This window comes from Meles meles, chromosome 20, assembly GCF_922984935.1.
Source record: "Meles meles chromosome 20, mMelMel3.1 paternal haplotype, whole genome shotgun sequence".
NCBI classification, from domain to species: Eukaryota; Metazoa; Chordata; class Mammalia; order Carnivora; family Mustelidae; genus Meles; species Meles meles.
Window position 1 is genome coordinate 15,725,931 of NC_060085.1, and position 21,333 is coordinate 15,747,263.

At 49.0% G+C, this 21,333-nt stretch overlaps 1 protein-coding gene across 4 annotated transcripts in view; it reads right to left on the reverse strand.

Moving 5' to 3' along the window:
- The window catches only part of CDCP1 (CUB domain containing protein 1), a 67,380-nt gene that overhangs the window by 19,257 nt on the left and 26,790 nt on the right, over positions 1-21,333 (reverse strand). For all 4 annotated transcript variants that reach the window (XR_006816479.1, XM_045991622.1, XM_045991621.1 and 1 more), the window contains exons 2-4: positions 12,533-12,751; positions 7,237-7,599; positions 5,910-6,278 (exon numbers count right to left, since the gene is read on the reverse strand). Coding sequence is in view for 3 of the 4 variants with exons in the window: in XM_045991622.1 (XP_045847578.1) it covers positions 5,910-6,278; positions 7,237-7,599; positions 12,533-12,751 (951 nt within the window). In the remaining variant the exon portion in view is untranslated. The remainder of the gene's footprint in view (positions 1-5,909; positions 6,279-7,236; positions 7,600-12,532; positions 12,752-21,333) is intronic.

Genomic DNA, 21,333 nt, shown 5'->3' on the forward strand with positions numbered 1-21,333 from the left:
AGGCTCGTCTATGTTGTTGTGGATATCAGTTGCTTTTTCCTTGTCATCACGGAGTGGAGTTCCACAGAATGAATTTACCACACTTGTTTGTTCCTAGATTGATGGAGATTTAGGTTATTTCCAATGACGAGTAAAACTGCTGTATACATGTTCTTCTATGGATCTCTGAATAGACTTCTGGTTTCGTTTCTCTAGGGTAATTACCTAGGAGGAAAATTTCTGTCAGCTCGTTCTCTCACATGGTTGCACCTTGGTTGCAACGGTTGCACCGTCTGCCAACTGTGTGTCCGGGTTCCAGTGCCCCACGTTCTTGTCAACACTTGGTGTTGCCAGTCTTTCTCATTTTAGCCATTCTGGTGCACGTGGAATGGTCCTGTGGTTTTACGGTTCCTATTTCCTTTGAAGGTCACTGTAGAATGATCAAGGGAGAGTGAGCCCTTGAGCCAAAACAGAGAGTGGAGTTTGTTGGGGAAAACGATCCTGATTCTGGGGCAAGACAGATCTTGTTCCGCGGGGCATGTCTGGAGGACTCTGGCCTCTGTGCTCACACACCGCAGGGGTCCAGCTTTCCAGTTCTGCAGATACATCCCCTTTGTTAGTCACTTGATATGGCTTCTTTTCCACAGTTTTGGTTGGCTTTCAGGGTAGACACAGTAAATTCCCACGCTGCCTAAGGCATGTGCTCATAGAGACAGATTTTACTCAGCGACTCTGTGTGCTCTGACAAGTGGCCTTATCCTACCCTTAGCAGGAGGAGCAGGAGAGGAGCGAATGTCACTAATTACAGCTGAAAGAGACCTCGGAGAGGCTCCAAGGATTTGCTCAAGGCTAGGGACCTAATGGATCGTTTCCTGCGGCAAGAAAATCCCTATTGTCTCTACAACGCGGCACATGTTTCCTTCCTGTAATAAATACCTGAGCTGGAGATTTGAAAAGACTCCCCCCCCCCCCCCCCAGCAAAAGGACAATCTTTCACTATTTTATACTTATTGACACTGGAAACCCTTGACGGGATTAGCTTACGGACTGAAGTTTCGAGAAGGCCCCTAATGACTTTTGTGGCGTTCGAGAAGGCCCCTAATGACTTTTGTGGCGTCTGTAAATAGAAATTTCTCACTTACTTACTTAGTTTATTTATTTATTTTTATTTACTTATTATTTTTTAAATAGAGTGTGTGTGCGCGTGCGCACACACCTGCGTGTGTCAGTGGGATGGGGAGGGGCAGGGGGAGAGAGAGAGAGAATCTTAAATGCAGAGCCAGACACGGGCTCGATCTCACGACCCTGATATCACGACCTGAGCTGAAATCAAGGGCCGGATGTTTAACTGACGGAGCCACCCAGGCATCCCTGAGATTCCTTACTTTAAAATCAAAATGGGCTCCATGGGAATAAGAGGCCACCATATGGGTCAACTCTGCCAGGACAAATGTCAGACTCACAGAGCTTGAGTTACCCAAAAAGACAAAAACAGAATGAAGTCAACATTTTGTTAAGGGCTCCGGGTAGCTTCTGGGGGTCTATAGGAAGAAGCCATATGGCTGCTTCCCCAACCAGCATTTACTCAGACCGGTTAATGGAAACCTACGGGGTAACAAGCTGGAAACTCCTGTTCATCTACCTTAGTTGAGTCACAATTACCCAGAGGCCCATGGGTTCTAAAGATACTCGTCCGTCTGGTATTTTCAGAGGAAGTGACCACACCTTCGAAAAGCTGGAGGGGGACGCATAAGACAGCTGGCTAGCAGTCTGCCCTGGCTAACGGGAACCATACGGTTGGACAGGTTACTATTCACTGGTGGGACTGGTATCCCCAGGGCCATTGGACCTTGCAGAAATGATATAAAAAGAGGAACAGGCTGCAGGAGACAACAGAGATGTTGTTTCTCTACCATGACTATGAGGATGAAACTCCGAGAGGGACAAAATTATTTTGTATATTTCCAGGAAGTGATGGGGCACCAATACCAGGTATGACAGGGTAGTATGGTTGACGCTTGAACAATGAGGGGTGAGGGGCTCTGACTCCCTCCGACAGTTGAAAGTGTTCATGTAACTTTTGACTCCTCCCCCCAAACTTAACTAGTTAGAGTAGTTAACATGGCCGATTAATATGTATTTTGTATATCATATGTATGAGGTACTGTATTCTTATAATAAAGTCAGCTAGAGAAAAGAAATTGTTATTAAGAAAATCATAAGGAGGGGCGTCTGGGTGGCTCAGTTGATTGGGTGTCTGCCTTTGGCTTGGGTCATGATCTTGGTGTTCTGGGATCAAGCCCCATGCTGGGCTCTCTGCTCAGTGGAAAGCCTGCTTCTCTCTCTCCCTCTGTTCCTCTCCCTGCTCACATTTGCTCTCTCTCTGTCCAATACATACAATCTTAAAAAAAAAAAAGAAAGAAAAGAAAATCATAAGGAAGAGAAAATCCTTTTACGGTATTATATTGTATTTATTGGAAAAAAAAATCTGTGTATAAGTGGACCCATGCAGTTCAAACCCACGTTGTTCAAGGGTCAGCTGTATTGTACTATCAAAAAAATTAAAAATAAAGAAGAGTGTGCAAAATGGAACACTGAAAAACAAGATTTGTTTGGTAGAGATGAATGTGAATCGAGCTCTCGAACCCAGCTGAGCTGTGTGCTTTGGGCAGCCTAAAGTGGTCAGTGCTCACAAACATGGTCACAGAAGGCCAGCTGGGCACTCCTCAGGTCCAGGGCAGCCCGCATTCTTCATCCCATGGCATAGGATGTCTGTGATCAAGCCATGGAAAGACACCCCTGGAGACTCCTTCTAGTCTACTCTAGGTCTAGTTTGAGCCTATCTGGTATATTTTAAAAATTATTATTATTTTTAAAAAAAGATTTTATTTATTTAATTGATAGAGACACAGTGAGAGAGGGAACACAAGCAGGGGGAATGGGAGAGCGAGAAGCAGGCTTCCCGCTGAGCAGGAAGCCCAGGTGCCTGCCTATCTGATACTCTTGAGCAAAGGAGAAACAGAGTAGGAGTGCCTGGGTGGCTCAGTAAGTTGTGTCTGCCTTTAGCTCAGGTCATGATCCTGGGGTCCTGGGATGGAGCCCTGCGTCAGGCTCCCTGCTCAGTGGGGAGTCTGCTTCTCCATCTGCGCCTCCCCCTTACTCATGATCTCTCTCTCTCAAAAAACAGAAAAAATCTTAAAAAAACAACAACAACACAACAAAGTAGTGAGAGGGTTTGAATACAGGGTTTTTGGGAGCAGACAATCAGGTTCAAGGTAATACCTCTCTGCTTCCCACCTTTAGAGATTGTTTTTATTTTTATTTTTTATTTTATTTTATTTTATTTTATTTTTTGCAGCGTGGGCCCACTGTGGTCAGGTCCTGCTGTGGAGGATAAGATGAGGGTCCTGGGCGCTGGTTGGGGCTCTGATGGCTGTCGCTGCCCTTGCTAAGGCTTTGGCTTTGCGTGGCTGCTGTTGACAGTCACTCTCTAGGCTTGAGAAGGTCTCCTGCTTTTCTTTCTCACGCTCTTCCCCTCATCGACTGCCTGGGACAGCCACTCTCCCGGGTGCCCCCACCAAGGCATATCCACCTGCCCCCTCCAATGGGCTGTGCCATTGGATGGTGTCTCTGGTTCTTGGGCCACTTTGGGCAAGAGGCTGCCTCCTCAGATTAGGATAAAGACTTACAAAGGGCCTGGAATGTGTCAGAAACCATGGTGGGTGTGGGAAGATGGAGGAATAAAACGGATTCCTGACTGGGAGGAATTTAGTGGGACCCAGATGTGCAGACAGATCGACATCACGGTGTATGATGAATGCAAACCCCGCCCCCACAAGCGCACTTGGAGTCATGGCTTTGGTTTGGATGGTTGTTTCTTCTGCTGGGGACAAAGGGGGACAATCAAGGGGCAAGAAGCCCTGGCCTGGGCAACAGGAAGGAGGCCTCCATGGGTGGACCAGCCGCAGGAGTTTTGCCTCCCTCCTCACTCTCGCAGGAAGGAAAGGCAGAGGCTCCTAACCAAGGCACTCAGTCTCCTGAGCATCTCCCCACCCCAAACCTTCTTCTTTCTCATTCCAAGGCCAAGAAAGAGCAGAAACAGCACACAGAGCCCCTGACGGTGGCAATGAGGCACACCAACCATCTGGGCCTCCCCAGTATGCTGGAAAGTGCCAGGCTCGGCCATGAGTGTCCTCCTGGAATTCCTGCCAACCTGCTGTGCGTTTCTGGCCTTGAAGTCCTGGGAGTTTCCAGGACCTCCTGCAAACCTCTTCTGGGTTGTGGTCTGGCTAAAGTTGGTTTAACAATTTGATGAGTTGCGGAAACCAACTGAGCTCTTGTTCCAGGCAATGCAATAAATCAGCATAAACAAAAGATAAACAAATCCCCTGGTCTCCTAAACTCAAACCCACACCATCTCCAGATGTTTACATGGCTGTTTTCAACATTGCGATGATGCAGTTGTGACAGTGGGACAAAAATGTGTTGGCGGACACACACGCGCACAGTGATGCCATCTATACGGTTTTGTAAATCAAAAGGCATCTTAGGTCATGCTGGGGCTGCAGCTTTCAGAAAAACCCAGAAGGTATTCCCGAGTCAGCATCCACGGGGCAGCCCCTCGGGTGGGTCCCACACAGTGGCTTTCCAGATGTTTATCAGCTCTACTGAAATAAACGTCATGTTGCCACTTAACCATTTCTGCCTGGCTCCGTCTACTTCCCGGAAGTAAATATTGATCGAGACAAGTCCGATAATCAGTGCTCGGGACAGAATTCCTCTAGAGCCCATGTCACGGGCTCAAGACCATCAGTCATACCCTTGGTCCTTCATAAACTCTAGCTGATAGACAGGCCCCAGGAACAGCCACTCTGAATTCCTCTTGGACCTTTGATTTCAAGATCCACACCGTCCCCCACGGAGCCAAGTTCAAGGAGGCACTCGCCCTCAGAGGCTGACTTTGTACATACACCACCCTGAGGGGGAGCACCTCCGTCTCAGAGGGGGTGCCTCCTTCCGTGTTGCATGCCGGGCACTTTGTCCTAGTCCTGGCCCTGGTGCACCTTTTCTGGGTTCATGGGATCTCAGTAAATGTGTGTAAAGGGATGTGCAACCTTGTTTTCATCAACACAGCTGGGGTTCAGAGTGACCCAGAGCATGGGCTCTGGGTTCTGAGGTTTGCTCAGTTCCTGACAAGCTGCGTAACGTCGGGCTAGTTCTAAACGGTCTCTGAACCTCCGGTTTTTCACATAATTGAGGATAATTCCTGCCTCCCCTATAAGGTTGTACTAAGGCTTATCTGAGACTAAGTGGCGTACTTAAGTCAAGGCTTGGCACGGAGTGTGTGTGTGCATGGTACGGGGCACTCGGCCAATTAAATAGGGTCCACCAGCTGACGGCGCTGGTGCCATTCTGATTCACACGGACGGTCAAGACAAGTGATCTAGAAAGTAACCTTCTGGGGATGCCTGGGAGGCTCAGTCAGTTAAGTGTCCAATTCTTTCGCTCAGGTCATGATCTCAGGGTCATGAGATGGAGCCCCACTGGGTGTGGAACCTGGTTAAGATTTTCTCTTCCCCTCTGACCATCCTGCCACTGCTCATGCTCTCTCTCTCTCAAAAAAAAAAAAAAAAAAAAAAAAAAAAGAAAGTAAAAGTAACCTTCTAACCCCTTTGTTTAAAAAAATAGCCTGCAATTTCCCATTTGCTTCTCTTACTGTGTTGAAATGGAGCGCCATGCCGGGCATTCACCCATGAGCCTGTTTTACTGCCTGGCAACACACTTCCTGAAGCTCTTCTGAAGTCCAGAGTCCAAGTGTTCCCAAAGCCACAGGAGAAAAATAGGAAAGGGACCTCACAACACGCAGACTATCCAGGAACGAAAGAAGTTGCTGGAGGAGGAGGGGGGAAAGGAACGTGGGGCTCACTTACTGCTTTCGTTTTGCGGATGTTGGACCAAAACTTGAAACTGCAGCCGGAGGACCCCTGGGTTTTGGGCATCTTGGTCACAGCCCTGCAGAGAGAGGTTGAAGTTCCCGGCCATGTTCCCGGGCTGCTTGTCCTCCAGCCTGAAGACCTCAGGGTTGGTGGTGGAGCCCGGGATGTAGTACTCAACCCGCTCCTCCTTCTTCTCGCAGTTGGAGACGTTGAAGTGAAGGAAGGAGACGCTCGCGCGCAGGTGCGCGGGGATGACAAACTGCCAAGTCATGAGCTCGTCCTCGGGGAAGCCATCTGGGTAGTTGGCAGACATCAGCGTTGCCGAGCCTTCACCCTCAAACACAGATTCTATGATGCACAGTCCTGTCGGGAGTCGGACCCAAAGGAGAACAGGAGGCGATTAGACCCTGTCCCAGACCCTAACCCTGCCGGAAAGGCAGCGGTGTTAGGAAGCTGTGAGAGCAACCCTCAGCTCCTGAGCTCTGGGTGTGGTCTTATTTCCAGATACGGATACGTCAGGGGTGGGTGACTAAATGTTGAAGGACGGACCCAGCAGGGGGAAAACCGAAGCCCTAATTTGTAGTGTCTGCCCATTTCCTTGTTGTGAATACTACCACCATGGCTGATTTCAAGCCACCAACAGGATATGAATGTGGAGTTTGGAACAGACAGGCAGTAGTTTGCTGGTGTATGGTATTTGGGGCACAGAGGTATGATCGACCTCAATAACCTCAAGAGCATATGGGTAACAGTCAAATGCCACGAAATGATTAGGAGGTAATGAGTTTTGAGTGTCTATTACCTTTGTTTCTAAATGAATTTATTTTCACTGTAAGTTTATACCGTTTTATTTCTATGAATGGCTCCGTTTAGCATCAGCTCACAAAATTCCTGAACGTTCAACCACCAGCTGTCATGAACGGGTGTGAACTGGCTCCAGCACACCAAGGATACAATTACCGGAAATGTGAAAGGGCTCGAAGATGGGACAAAGAAATCAGCAATGAGGTAATCAAGGGAGGTCTACATATCCATCCCACTTCCTGTTCTGAAAACAAACCTCATGGGCACAAAGGACCAAGGAAAGAGAATGGCCACACAGTTTGTTTAATAGACAAGGCTGGGTTCACACCAGGGGATCTGTACCACCTCCAGAAGAGTGGAATCTTCCTTGGAGGAATTCTGGTGGAATCATACAATAGTGCGGACATCTGCCCCAGACCTAGAGCAGGGGGTGGGGTTTGTAGGTTTCAGCCTGTGCCAAACTGGCGGTGTGGGCGGTGGTGGAGTGGGGGGCAGCGAAGATGGAGGGCGCACTTACGTTTTATAGAAGACCGGTTTGCGATGCTGAAGCCGGAGATGTTCCGGTTGTGGAACCAGGGCAAGTGTAAGGCCATCTTCACCCCTTCTTGCATTTTGATGCGGGACACCGTGCCGTTGCTGCAGAAGGTCCCGATCTTGACCGTGGTGGCATCAATGCGGCCGCTGATGGAGTGAGTGACTCCGTCTGGACAGCTCTCCCCGGGCCCAATCTGCCTCAGGCGAGGGATGGAGAACTGCAGCTCTAGACCAATGCTCTTGTGAGCTTTGACGTCCCAGATGAAGGTTCTGTTGAGGGTGGGCAGCGTCGATGTTGAGGGCTGAAGCTGGACATCCCCAAATGGACAGGGGCCTGACATGCAGTCTGAAACACAGTCACAAAAGCAAGTTTGGCCACCAACGGGGCCTCTCCTGACCCCTGGAGCAGACGCTGCCTGCCCCTGCCGCCCTCACCAGGCAGAGGCACGATCTCTTGGCCGTATAGGTGCTGGAGGGGTAGCTGGGGGGCTGCAGGGAATCCTCTTGGGCCAGAGAGCCTGAAGGGACCAACTGCACCTCCTCCCCTCCCAGGGTGGGTAGCAACCCACAGCCAATCACTGTTCCCCAAGGCAGGAGTGAACAACCCTGACCTCCTTGTTTTAAGGGACACGCCTGGAGATGCCTACATCAGCCTGTGGCTACCCTTCAGCTAAAATCACACCTTCACTTACTTTCTCCCTTGGCTCTATGTTCTCACGGCTTCCTCGCTCCAAGAGCACCCTCTGGACAGATGACTGAAGAATCCCTGCATCAGGCTCTGCTTCCAGAGAACCAGATGCAAGATACTTCCTAACTACTGTGTTTTCCAGACTTAGTAAGCCAGACGGGGGCCCTTTGCAATGGAACCTGGGCTCTGGGATTCCCACATCTCCCTGGGTCTGAGACTGTCACAATCTCACAGTTGCGAAGGCACAGTGCTGAGCTCAGCCTTTTAAGACTGGTTTTTCCATCAATATACCAAGTACTCGGAACTTAAAACCCCCTTCACGGCTGGAACCCGGAGGCACAGTTATCATTCTGCCTTGGGGCTGTCATGCTGCTGTTTTACGACCAGTGCTGTTGAATTTTTTTTTTTTTTTCAGGCAAACAGCTAATGACATCCTTTGATGTATCTCGTTTCCTCAGCCTTTTAAAACGAAACAAGAAACATTACTCTTAAGGAGAAAATGAGTCCGTAGAAGAAGTGATAGAAGCCAAGCAGAAAAGGGAGACTTGGCTGTGTCTGGTGCAGGGAATCCTAAAGGCACAGTGGCTTCTGGCCTCTAGAACAGGAACTCTCCCCACCCCTAGTGCTGCTCCAGTGGGGTGTCTGAAAGGACCGTCAATGCAAAGTGGGATCACAGGAGAATTTCAGAGCTGGCTAGGACCTCCGAGGTCATTCCTGCCCCAACTTTCAGTTTTGCAAGGTGGTCCTGGAGTCTGGGTGACAAGCCTGTTTGCGGCACACGCAATCCCAGGACGAAAGCCCAGGCTTGTGTTTGGTCGACCCAAGTTCTTGCCAACACATCATGCTACCTTACCCATGAAACGGGGTGAGATGATAAGGCAACGAAGGTAGCTAAAGCTAGAGTTTGTGTGTGGGTAAAGATAGGAACTATTTTCAAGAGCTCGCGGAAACTCCATTGTATCAACCCACCTCTGGGGCACCTCGATGGCTCAGTCAGTTAAGCATCTACCTTCAGCTCAGGTCATGATCCCAGGGTCCTGGGATTGAGTCTCATGTCCCGGCTCCCTGGTCAGCAGGGAGTCTGCTTCTCCCTCTGCCCCTCCCCCTGCTCATGCTCTCTCTCTCAAATGAATAAATAAAATCTCCAAAAAAAAAAAAAAAGCCACGCCTCTCAGGGGTTTCCAGCCACACCTCCAATGTGCCCAGGGCCACATGGATTGGGTCCTGCTGGGCTCTCATGGGATCTCTTAACCCTATTTAGACAGTGAGGGTTTTGTGTTTCCTTTCGTTTTGTTTCGTTTTAGCGCTCTGGCACATTTTGATATTAGGTTTGTAAAAGTCTTATTACATCAACTATGAAAATTCACCTCTTTCTGTGCTCTAGAACAGGGGTCACCAAATCACAGCTCATGGGACCAGCCCAGCCCAATCCTGGCCGCCAAGCATAAACATGTGGGACATCACTGCCCATGTTTCCCTATTTGTGGTTACTTTCTCCTGTAAGAGCAGAGCTCAGTGGTTGGTTTGGAGACGATCTGAGATATTTACTATCCAGCCTTTCTCGGAAAAGATTTGCCAACCTTCCTCTGGAATGGTTTAAATATAAGAACTTATCTTCTCCTAAAAGTTTTATAGGATTCTCTATGAAACCATGTCTAACTGACTCAAACCCTGCTTTCCTTCATCTTGGACACGGTTTCCAACCTCCTCCTTGGTTATTTATTTATTTAGATCTCCTAACTTCCTAGGAGTCAATCTGGCTCATTGCATTTGTCCCCCAAATTAGTCCTTTTATTCAGATTTTCACACTTATTATCATAATGTTTTGCATAGCCTATTTTAGAAATCGTCTCTGTAAAGGTCATTCAGTCAACATTTATCCTTTCAATGCTGTGTATCTGTATGTTCTCTTTCTTTTTTTTCTGGGGGAATAGTCAGAGATTTATCTATTTAATTAGTCTTTATTTATTTTTTTTTAAAGATTTTATTTATTTATTTGACACAGAGAGATCACAAGTAGGCAGAGAGGCAGGCAGAGAGAGAGAGGAGGAAGCAGGCGCCCCGCGGAGCAGAGAGCCCGATGCGGGGCTCGATCCCAGGACCCTGAGATCATGACCTGAGCCGAAGGCAGCAGCTTAACCCACTGAGCCACCCAGGCGCCCCTATTTAATTAGTCTTTATAGAGAACAGTGCCTTAGCTTTAGTTATCAGATGTAGTTTTTTTTTTTAAAGATTTTATTTATTTGACAGAGAGAGAGAGAGATCACAAGTAGGCAGAGAGGCAGGCAGAGAGAGAGGGGGAAGCAGGCTCCCTGCTGAGCAGAGAACCTGATGCGGGGCTCGATCGATCGCAGGACTCTGAGATCATGACCTGAGCTGAAGGTAGAGGCTTTAACCACTGAGCCACCCAGGCACCCCTATCAGATGTAGTTTTAAAGCTGCTGGTAAGTACTTTAATTTCTCTCTCTCTTTTTAAAGATTTTGTTTATTTGAGAGAGTGAGAATGAAAGAGAGAGAGAGAGCGCGCATGAGTGGGGGAGGGTGGCAGAAGGAGAGGGAGAAGCAGGCTCCCCACTGAGCAGGGAGCCTGCCATGAGGCTCCATCCCAGGACTCTAGGATCAGACACTTAACTGACTGAGCCACCTAGGCACCCTCCTTTCGATTTTCTGAACTTCTTCCCAAGGTTTATTTTACTCCCTTTTCTTGTTTATCTATTGTCTAATTCATTTATTTTCAATGAAAGGCAAAATAAATTTTCTGAGTATGGCTTTGATTGGATCCCAAATCATGTTCTCCTTGTTGTTACTACATCTAGGCTACTCGTTGGCATGCCCACCTTAAAGCAATTAGGAAATTCTACATTTAATTCTCTCTGCCTGGTGCTTATATCTTGTGTCAGTCTCCCTCCCACCCCAAGTTCAAATGATGAAGAGTAACAACAGTCCCAAGTAACTGTCGTTTGTTACCTTGTGTGTCAAACATTTTTAGGCCATTAGTTTATTTCACCCTTAAGAGAGCCCTGCTGGTTTGTACATTGACTCTTATTTTATAGGAGAAAACACCAAGTCACATAGCAGTTAAGTGACTCATTTAAAGCCATGTGATTGTAAGGGCCTATTTAGCCAGAGCAGCTCCATCCTGACCCTGCCCCCTGCCCCCCCTCCGCCCCCCAGACGGAACTTACTTAAAAACAAGTCCCGGAAACCAGTCCCAGGTAACCAAGCCCAAATACAAGGGTGGGTCAGGCCAGGTGGAGGTATCCAATCGGTGGGGGCGCGTACTGTCTCCCTAGCTACCAAGGAGTATGGGCCCTGCCCTTTGGGTGCCAATTCTGACCCAGGTGATAGGCTAGTTCAAATATCTACTATAGGGTAAATTGTAATTCAGTTAGTCACCTATGTGTGACCTAGCAGGACTGTGCAGCTTTCTCTGTGTTACAATCTCATGGGCTACCTGTGCGTGGCCAGGCCCAACTACATGGCCCTTGCCCTTAAAAGCTAGTCTGTAAGGCAGAGGGCTCTTGCTCTGGCTGGTCAGTTTGATTCTCGATGCTTGGTGTGAAATAAAGCTTTGCTTGGCCTTCGCTTTGTATCAGTCTCGCTCCTTTGACCATGGACCCAACAAGATGAGCTCACAGGATCAGGAGCCTGAAGCTTGAAGCCAGACCCGGCTCCCTCAGCCTCAAAGCTGCTGTTCCTCCCCCCCCCCCCCCGCCCCCGTGCCTCTTGGACCCCCCTCCCCAGCCTTATGTCCCCAACTGTCCAATTTCTTTCCTTCCTTCCTCCCGTCCTCCCATCCCCCCCTCCTTCATTCCCTTCCACCCTCCCTTCTTTCCTTTCTTTCTTTTAAGATTTTTAAAGTAACCTCTATACCCAATGTAGGACTCAATCCTACAATCCCAAGATCAAGAGTCTCACCCTCCATCGCTGGGCCACCCAGGGGTCCCTCCAATTTCTTTGCCTTCCCTTGCTTTCTGCTCCTTGTCAGCAAAATTTTAGCTTAGAATTTAATTAGTTTAAATTTGAATTAAATTAGCTTTCAAGCTTTAGTTCAAACACGTTAAACTTAGCACATCTGCTGGAGCATTCCAGACCTGAAGGAAGATCTATAGCTCTGTCAAGAAACAGTGTGGCACAATGCTCTGCAGAGCACTTGGTTTCTTGCCCTGCTGCTACTTAATAGCTATGCTATCTTAGGCAAGCCACTGTCTTTGCGAGTTTCTCCTAGGGCTGTTTTACAGCTTCAACAATGTAACCTGTGTAAACCGCTGAGAACCACCAACAGCCACATCACAGCTAAAGAGTGTGAGTTTCAGGGGTGCCTGGATGGCTCAGTGGGTTAAAGCCTCTGCTTTCCGCTCAGGTCATGATCCCAGGGTCCTGGGATCAAGCCCCGCATCAGGCTCTCTGCTCGGCTGGGAGCCTGCTTCCTCCTCTCTTTCTCTCTGTCTGCCTCTCTGCCTGCTTGTGATCAGTCAAATTAAAAAAAAAAAAAAAACAATTTAAAAGAGTGTGAGGTTTCAGCACTAGAGGCATTTCCCCCACCCCAAAACAGTGGCAGGGAGGCCAAACATTTTTAATGTGTACTTACCGATATTCTTCTGGATCTCGATGACAAAGTGCTTCTCTGGGTCATGGCAGGTGAAGGAAAAGACCTCTTTTTCTCCAGATTTGATGGTCAATGAGGTTTTATGTTTTTTAGAACTACTGATGTAACAGGGCTTCAGTGGCAGGGGTCCTAGGGGTGAGGTCCCAGGCTTTATGAAAACCGTAATGCCACTTCCCGGCGGCAGGGAAATCTCAGAAACTCCTGGAGGAGGAAAGAAAAACAGAGTGAGCAGGATGATTTATTTAGGTCTCCCAAATTGCTGCCATCCCCTTCCATTGGCAGGAAGGATGCTCTCTTTGACACCCTTGTTGTCTTCCTCCAGGTCTGAGAATGGATGGGGGAGGGGTGGTGTAACGGGACAGTGCTGTCCTTACCAATGAGAAAGAAGATGCCTGTTGCTGACGGGGTGTTGACACGTGTCTCGTTTGCTCTATGAATTTTTCTAAAACTTTTAAAAACACTAGACCACAGCCTAGATGTTTTGAGCAGTATGTGTTCATACCCCATCTGTGTAGCGTTACGTAGCGATCAGAGGAATTGCCGCACCCTGTCTCCATATTGACTGTAGACCAAAGTCCACGTACAGAAACAGTCTTTCTCTCGGGGGACGTATTTGTTTGCAAAGAGCTGCTGTTTCCCGACCTGAGTGCTTCACCTGCCCAGTATATATACACACACACACAATAGTGGAGGCTAGGGAAAAATTTTTTTAAAAGATTTTATTTATTTATTTGAGAGAGAGAGAGAGAGACAGTGCTTGCACGAGCAGGGGGGAGAGGCCGAGGGAGAGGGAGAAGCAGGCTCCCTGCTGAGCAGGGAGTCCCATGTGGGGCTCGATCCCAGGACCCTGAGCTCATGACCTGAGCCAAAGGCAGATGCTTAACCAATTGGGCCACCCAGGTGCCCCTAACCATGTATTTTTTAAAATCAACTTTATTGAGGTATAATTTACATACATTAAAAAGGGCCCACTCATTTTAAGTGCTTTTTTTTTTCATTTTAAGTATTTTAACAAACGTATGTACACATGACCACCACAACAGTCAAGGTATAAAAAATTTTCATCCCTTCTAGATGTTCCTTTAATGTCCCTTGACAGTCAACCTCGGCTTCTGGTCCCAGAGAACTCTCCATTGCCTGATCCAGACCTTCATTTAAACAGAATCCTACGGCATATTCTCTTTTGTACCTGGTTACTTTGCTCAACATGTTTGTGAGTTTACTCCGTGTTCCCGCAGGGATTCGTAATGTGTTTCTTTTTACTGCTGAGTAATATTCCTTTGCCTGTATCAACTCTGGTTTATCTACCCACACACTTGTTGAGGGACATTTGAGTGCTTTCCAGTTTGTTTGTTTTTTCTTTTTTTAAAGATTCTATTTATTCATTTGACACAGAGAGAGAGAGGCAGAGAGAGCACAAGCAGGAGGAGCGGCAGAGGGAGAGGGAGATGCAGATTCCCCGGTGAGCAGGGAGCCCGAAGTGGGGCTTGATCCCGGGATCCTGGAATCATGACCTGAGCCAAAGGCAGATGCTTAACCATCTGAGCCACCCAGGTGCCCCTGCTTTCCAGTTTTTGACCAGCCACGTGTTTTCATTTGATTAAAACTGCTAGCTGCCATGTGAGAGTTCTGTGTGTTTTCCCTCCCACAAGAAGGTATGAGTGCACTGTGTTTCCCAGGCTGGCCGCTGGGTGTGATCACTTTTGTCACCCTCTTCTTGAACCTCTCCCCCACCTTGTTCACTCTGCTCTAGGCTGGCCAGCCAGCAGCTTTTTATACAGTAGTGGAAATTGAACCCTCAATCTGTGATAATAAACTGCAAATATTTTCTCCATTTTATCAGGAAGACCTTTACCCTCTTCGAGCCTCTGTTCCTTCCTTTGTAAAATGAGGGGGTTGGGCTAGAATAATCCTACATTTCTGGCCAGCTCCCACTCTATGATCATCAGTACCTAAGGAAGAAGTGATTTTGCCACTTTGTCAGCATTCCTGACTACAGCCCGGCCGCGACACATGGCTTGGAATGCCGGCACCCCAGCTCAGCTGCCTTCCCAACATGGCTTTCAAGTTGGCTTAAGTTTGCATTTTTTGGAGCAAAATGTCTAATCTCTCTAACTTCAACCTGTACCCCTCCCTCCCGCTTTGGTTACTGTGCTTGGGCCTCCTTTGTCTTCTTCTTTAGCACACTAACCTCTTTCCCATCCCCAGGGCCTTTGCACATGCTGGTCCTGATTTCTAAAAACGCTCTTTCTTTAGCAACAGCTGGGTTCTTTTTGTCTTTCCAGTCTCAGCTGAAAGGTCACCTCAGAGCGGCCTTCCCTCACCAGCCCCCTGAGGTGTTCCCCCCCTCACCTCGCATTCCCAGTCTTCCTGCTTTTTGTCCCTCCCTGCTCTAGTCTTTATTTACTTATTTGATAGAGAGAGACATAGCAAGAGAAGGAACACAGGCAGGGGGAGTGGGAGAGGGAGAAGCAGGCTTCCCGCTGAGCAGGGAGCCTGTTGTGGGGCTTGATCCCAGGACCCCAGCATCATGACCTGAGCTGAAGGCAGACGCTTAACAACTGAGCCACCAAGGCGCCCCTGTTCAGGTCTTTGACTGAGACCACTGCGTTACCTGTTCATTTGTTCTCGCTGCCCATGATCAGAATGGGAGCACCTTCCTACCTTAGGACAGCAGGAATGTGCCTGCCTTTTCCGTGGTAGGCTCAGGATCTAGGCAGTGCTGAGTGCCTATGCGGAGGCAGAAGTCAGGAGCCTCTCAAGGGCTCCAGGGAAACTCTCATCTCCATATTCTTGCCTGGCTGCCTTTGGAAGTATCTCACAGACATACCACCACCCCCGGATTTCAGTCTGAGCTAATCAATCTTGGTGGGAACCAGGGGCTCCGAGCTTCTTAATTAACAGCTTGAGAGAGAGAGAAGACACTCTCTGAGGCAGAAGCTTATTTACTCCAATGCTTCATCTTCAAGCAGCGTAGCCATTTAAAATCTTCAGAGAGAGAGAGAGAGCGAGCGAGCGAGCGCGCGAGCTGGAGGCCCAGGGGTTCTTGAAGACGTCAGATTAAAATGAAGCTAGACCTGTGTTCAGAAACCTGGTTATCAGACTGATATCCAAGTGGTGTATGTTAACCTTGTGTTCTTTTCCTGCAATCATCAAAAGGTCTTACCACGCTATCTGCAAAAAATTCTTGGGACACCCAGTTTTGGAAAGCATGGCATGCTCCTTCATGGCCTCCAACCCCGGGTCTCCGGCGGGGCTAGGTCATTGTCACAGGACAATGTGGCGTTGTCTCAGGACTACAGCCAGGCTAGTTAGGTTGTCAGTTTCTTCTCTACTCTTTTTTTTTTTTTTTAAAGATTTTATTTATTCATTTGAGAGAGAGAGAGAGAGAGAGAGACAGAGAGAGCACAAGCAAGGGGAGAGGCAGAGGAAGAGGGAGAAGCAGACTCCTGGCTGAGCTGGGAGCCAAGTGTGGGGCTTGATCCCAGGACCCAGGAATCATGACCTGAGCCTACCATGGAAAAGGCAGGCACATTCCTGCTGTCCTAAGCCCCACACGAGGCTTGATCCCACGACCCTGAGCTGAAATAAAGTTAGATGCTCAACCGACTGAGCCACCCAGGCGCCCCTGTTTCTAAATGGTCTCTGGAGGGCTTCAAGAATGATGAAGTCCCAAGGTCCAGAACGCCCACCATGGGACCTGGGAATCTGTATTGGAAACACTTTGTTTTGTCTGGGCTGGGAGGTAGGGATTCACTTTTACTATTTTCTCCCATATGGAAAGCCAACTGTCCCAACTCGTTATTGAACACTCCAATCCTTCCTCCATGCATCATAACATAACAATGTTAACTGTTATTTATATTTTTTTATTTTGGATCAAAATAACCCAGATTTTCATTCTAACCTGTTTTGCAAATCAAGAAGATGAACCATTGAAAGGGAGCAACGGCTCACTTCAGGTGAGCGTACTTTTATCATCTCACCATGTTCCCTCTTGTTCTGCCTTCCTGGCGGCCAGGCCAGCACATTCCACTGCCCAGCCATGGTTCATAGCTCTCCTTCAGTACCTGGGATTGGAGAATCCCCACTCTCTTCCCAGCTCATCACCCAGAGAAAACACATGCGCAGTAAAGCCGAGGCTCAGCAACTTTAATAAATCGTTAAAGATCGATTTGCATGATGGGTTGTTTCCTGGGGTCACAGCCAAGGACACATCATGCACAGGACTGCTCCCCTCATCCTCAATGATGCATATATTTGCATAGATTAGCAGAGGGGTCAGATGGGAAGTGAGAGGCTAATGATCCAACCATGGACATGCTTGAATTCTGGACTCCCCTTCCCCACCTCCCCCCAGCTCTACCACTCAGTAGCAGAGAGACCCTCATTGCTTGAGTAAAATAACTTACAGCTCATCACAGAGGCTCCGAGCTTCAGAAAGACACGTTGCTTGCACATTTTCCTCTTCTACACTCGCCATCATTAATCACACCCTGAAACTGGAAATCCCAACACTGGAATAAATCTCAGCCGCCCACCACGGCCATCCACCATGGCCACCCCTCACTGGGTCAGCTTGACAAATGCACTGTAATTTAAAGAAAGTGGTTGGGTGTTTTCTCCTTCAGCATCTCTTGCTTTTGTCTCCCTAGGAGTTTGGTATTCCTCTGGTGTCATATTTTGGAAGATCAGTTACCCGGGTTCGCAGAAACTCAGACAACGCTCCAGATTCTAGTGTGATTTCGAGGTGTTCCAGGTGGAAAGAAATCCAAGCCAAGCCTCGCGGAAGCAGCGCGTGGGCTCCGGCAGGCTCCCAGGCTCTGAGCTGCTGCTCATGAATCACATTCTTCTTCTTTGCTCTCCTGCCTTCCGACCTCTCCTTATTAGGACAACTTCGCTAGTTTCTGCCTCACCAGCGGCTTCTCAGGCGGGAATTTCCAATTGTTTTAATCACCATTCATTATTCACGCTTCATTAATCACTGGATCACAGGATATCCTACAAACGTTCCTATTACTTTTTCTCCCTGTCATTCTATTTCTTTTCAAGGAAAGCACACACAAGGAAAAGAAACTCAAAGAAGGGGATTCTACCAGATGCACACTGGGCAAGTTATCTGGCCCGGGTTTGCCAAGTAAAGTTCAAAAGACCGACACCCGTGATTCTTAGATGGGTCAGAACCAGCTGCCTCAATTCTGGGTGTGGTTCCCTGGGGGGCTTTGCTTCCAGTCACTCTCCATCCACCAAAGATGGACCAAGCAGCTTCCAGCACGACCTTGGCCCAGCCTGGGCACCAGGAGACATTTATTAAGATGAATAATGCTCTGCAGGAGAGCCCAGGATGTCTCGGGAGACAGAACGCAGAAGCCAAGTGGTATAATCGTGAATCAGCGCGGCTGATCTAGTCACAGCCTGCGTGGGAGTCAGATTCCAAAGCAAATCTATAAGGGGAAGAGAAGTCCTGGCCGAAAAACCCCCGTCCTTTCTTAGGAAGAGGTCTCACTGCACGTCAACATCCCTCTCTCAAGTCCACCGGCCAAGGCTGCCGTTGCTCATCCGTGGAGTAGATCCCTGCATTTCGGGTTAAGCACCAAAGTAGTGATTGGATTTTAGGCGCCAGGTTTGCAAAAATACATTTTGTTAAATTCTGGGTGATCCTTCAGAGCATGGGATGCTCAGACCATGAGAGCCCGAGGAAGTGACACGAGAGGGGACGGCGCTTCACCTGTCCATGTCACAGCCATCCTGGGGGGACACTCACAATGCTTATATGAGCTCTCCTGCTTATAGTCCCTGTGGGAAGTGGTTGCTGCACTCGCGTAAGCTGTGTTACATTTGCCTGTCTGCCGACCAGATGGCACCTGAGAGTCAGCGACTTGAAGGCACCAAGGAGGGTTGAGGTGCTCTAAGACAGGGAGGGTCTGCTATTAACTGTCTAGGGGTGGTGGTCAAGGAAGGCTTCACATAGGAGGCATAACTTAAGATGGGTCTTGAAAAACAGATAGGAGTTTGCCAGCTGGGGCTAGTGAGATGGGTGTTAGGAAGGGTAGGTGGAGGGAACAGCAGGTGCAAAGGTGCAGAGGTATGAAGAATGTGGCTCCCCTTGGAGGCACTCCATGGAGTTGTTTTGGCTGGAAGGCAAGGAACATGCGGTAGAAGAGGCTAGAGACAGAGGCAGGGGATGGGCTGGGAAGGGGCATGGTCGTGGCCGTGGAGTTTGGCCCCCCGCTCCAGGGACCAGCATAACTTAGCAGCTTTGCATAATGGTTAAGAGCTTAGATTCTAGAATCTGCCTGCTTGGGATCAATTCCTGGCTGGACTGCTCACCAGCTACATCTCCTTGGGCAAATTCCTTAGCTTCTCTGTGCATCACTTCCCTCCTCTGCAAATGGGGATAATACCCGCATTGTTGTAAGGACTAAAGGAGTAAACACCTATGAAGCTGCTTAGAACGGTGCCAGGTAGCGATCAAGGTTACCTGTTATTATTGCTGATCCTGTAAAGCCCAGGGTTGGGTGGAGCTGAGGGGGAGGGAGGTACTCCCTGGGGCCTTGACTCTCAGGGTTATGCAAGCGCGGAGGCCTCCTTAGGTCTTCCGTGCCTTCCCTGCCCTGGCTCAGCCCTGCTCACTGCTTATCAAAGTCTTTCTATTTATGTTGACTCACGGGACTCCGGCAACCCTCTGCAGTTCAGAGATGTGACCTTACTTCCCCATGTTTGCTGAGCACCAGAAGGAGAGGGGGCATTCTGGTTTGACCCCAGCACCCCTGCACTGGCCACTCTCCCGGGTCCTACACTGGGCTGCCCTCTAAGAAGCCGCCAAGGTCAAGTCAGCCACCAGAAGGGGAGGAAGTGCTGCTGTTGTTAGGAGGTGCACAGAGTTCCTGATTGACGCCAGGGGCTGGGCATCGTCATCAACGTAACCCACTCAATAGGGTCCCCTATGGGGACACAGTGCCGGACTGTCACACCACCAGATTCAGAGCCTGCTGGCAGAGGAGAGACACCAGTTTAGACACCCTAAGTCCATCTGGCATCCACTCAGCTGGGTCTCTTTACATCCTGGTGAGCTGAAGGGAAAGTCTTACCAATGGCAGGGAGTCACCCATCTGCCTACCTGGGAAGAAATAATTGCTCACAATCACATAAAACAGAACAGGACACAAGTTGCTGTTTCAGGAAGTAATCCGTCTCCCTTGCCTGAGAAGCTTCTAGAATCTAGGCATGGGGCATGCTTCCATCACAATTACAATGAACATCCAATGAATGGCCTGTATGTGAAGACTCCATGCTTGTATCTGGCAAAAGTATTTCTATATCCCATCACCACCCCACAGAGTAAGCTCTAATGTGAATGCTCATTTTGCAAACGAAGGAGCTGAGGCTCTAAGAGCTTAAGTAATGTGTCCAGGCGTATATGGTTAGTAAGAGGCCAGGTCCTGTGTCCAAACAGTCGGACTCTGGCACCCAGCAGGACAGACGACCCTTCCGCAGAGCTGGCCCCACCCAAGGATCCCCACACTCAGCAGGAACTTCATGAGGAGAACAGTTTACTCTCACTGCCGTCTGTCAGGATGGAATATAATGTCCTAGCTGCTATCTCCGGGATATCAACAGGCGAAGATGTTTGTTTAAAATGGCTAAATAGGGGCACCTGGGTGGCTCAGTGAGTGAGGTCTCTGCCTTCGGCTCAGGTCATGATCTCAGAGTCCTGGGATCGAGCCCTGCATCTGGGCTCTCTGCTCAGCGGGGAGCCTGCTTCCCTCTCTCTCTCTGCCTGCCTCTCTACCTACTTGTGCTCTCTGTCTGTCAAAATAAATAAATAAATAAAAATAAAATAAAATGGCTAAATAGTTACCCTGCATTTACTGAAAGCGTTCATCATGTCAAAATAATCTGCAACTGTCGCTTGAATTTGAGCTTAAGATTTATACCTCCCTGGAACTTGTGAGATGTTTGGGATGTGGTTCCTTTTTTTGTGCATCTTTTTGGACAGCTCCCAGTGCGAGGAAGGGAAATTGACACGTTTAGGTGCTAATGGTTCTTCTGCGGCTTGGCGGGATCTGCCTTGGGCTTGTAGGATGAGAGGGATGTGGCCAAGCTGGTCGCAAAGGAAGAGGAGCCATGTTTCTGGCAGAGCATGCTGGGAATCAAGAGCTAGGGCCAGGTCTAGGTGGGAGGTCCTGTAGAAGTCCCAACCCGTGGGCCCACTTCTCAAGGCTACTGTTAGTGAGACTCAAGAGGCAACAATCAGACCTCAGTTGAGCAGGATCCCCCAAATCCCCATCTACCGAATTTCCTTCTCGTTTAGCTTGGAGTGGCTGAATCTCAACCGGGTTTGGCTTGGCAGGGAATGCCTGCTCCCAGATAAAGACTCCCACCTGTTCTTCATTGGCGTGGAAATCAAGCAGGACCTGATAAGACACACCAACACCTCCCACCACCACCTTGTCCCCCATTCCACGCCACCTGCCTCCCTCCCCGGACTGGCTGGAGCAAAGCAGCCTGCTGCAGGACAAAGGGATGTGGAATGATGGCCACCCACAAGGCAGCCCCATGAAGAGGCTGGGGCAAGTGTGGTGATTGGGGCCGGCTGGGGGATGCTTCAGGTTACCGCTGGAAGTCTGGAGGAAGAGGTGGATAACGGGACAGGTGACCATTCTCCAGCTCCAAATAGCCGGGCATCTCCCACTTGAGGATCCTGGGCCACAGTTTGCCACAAGAACTTGCCCGTCATGCTCCCATGCTCCCATTAGAGCTTACAGGTTCTCCAAAGGTAA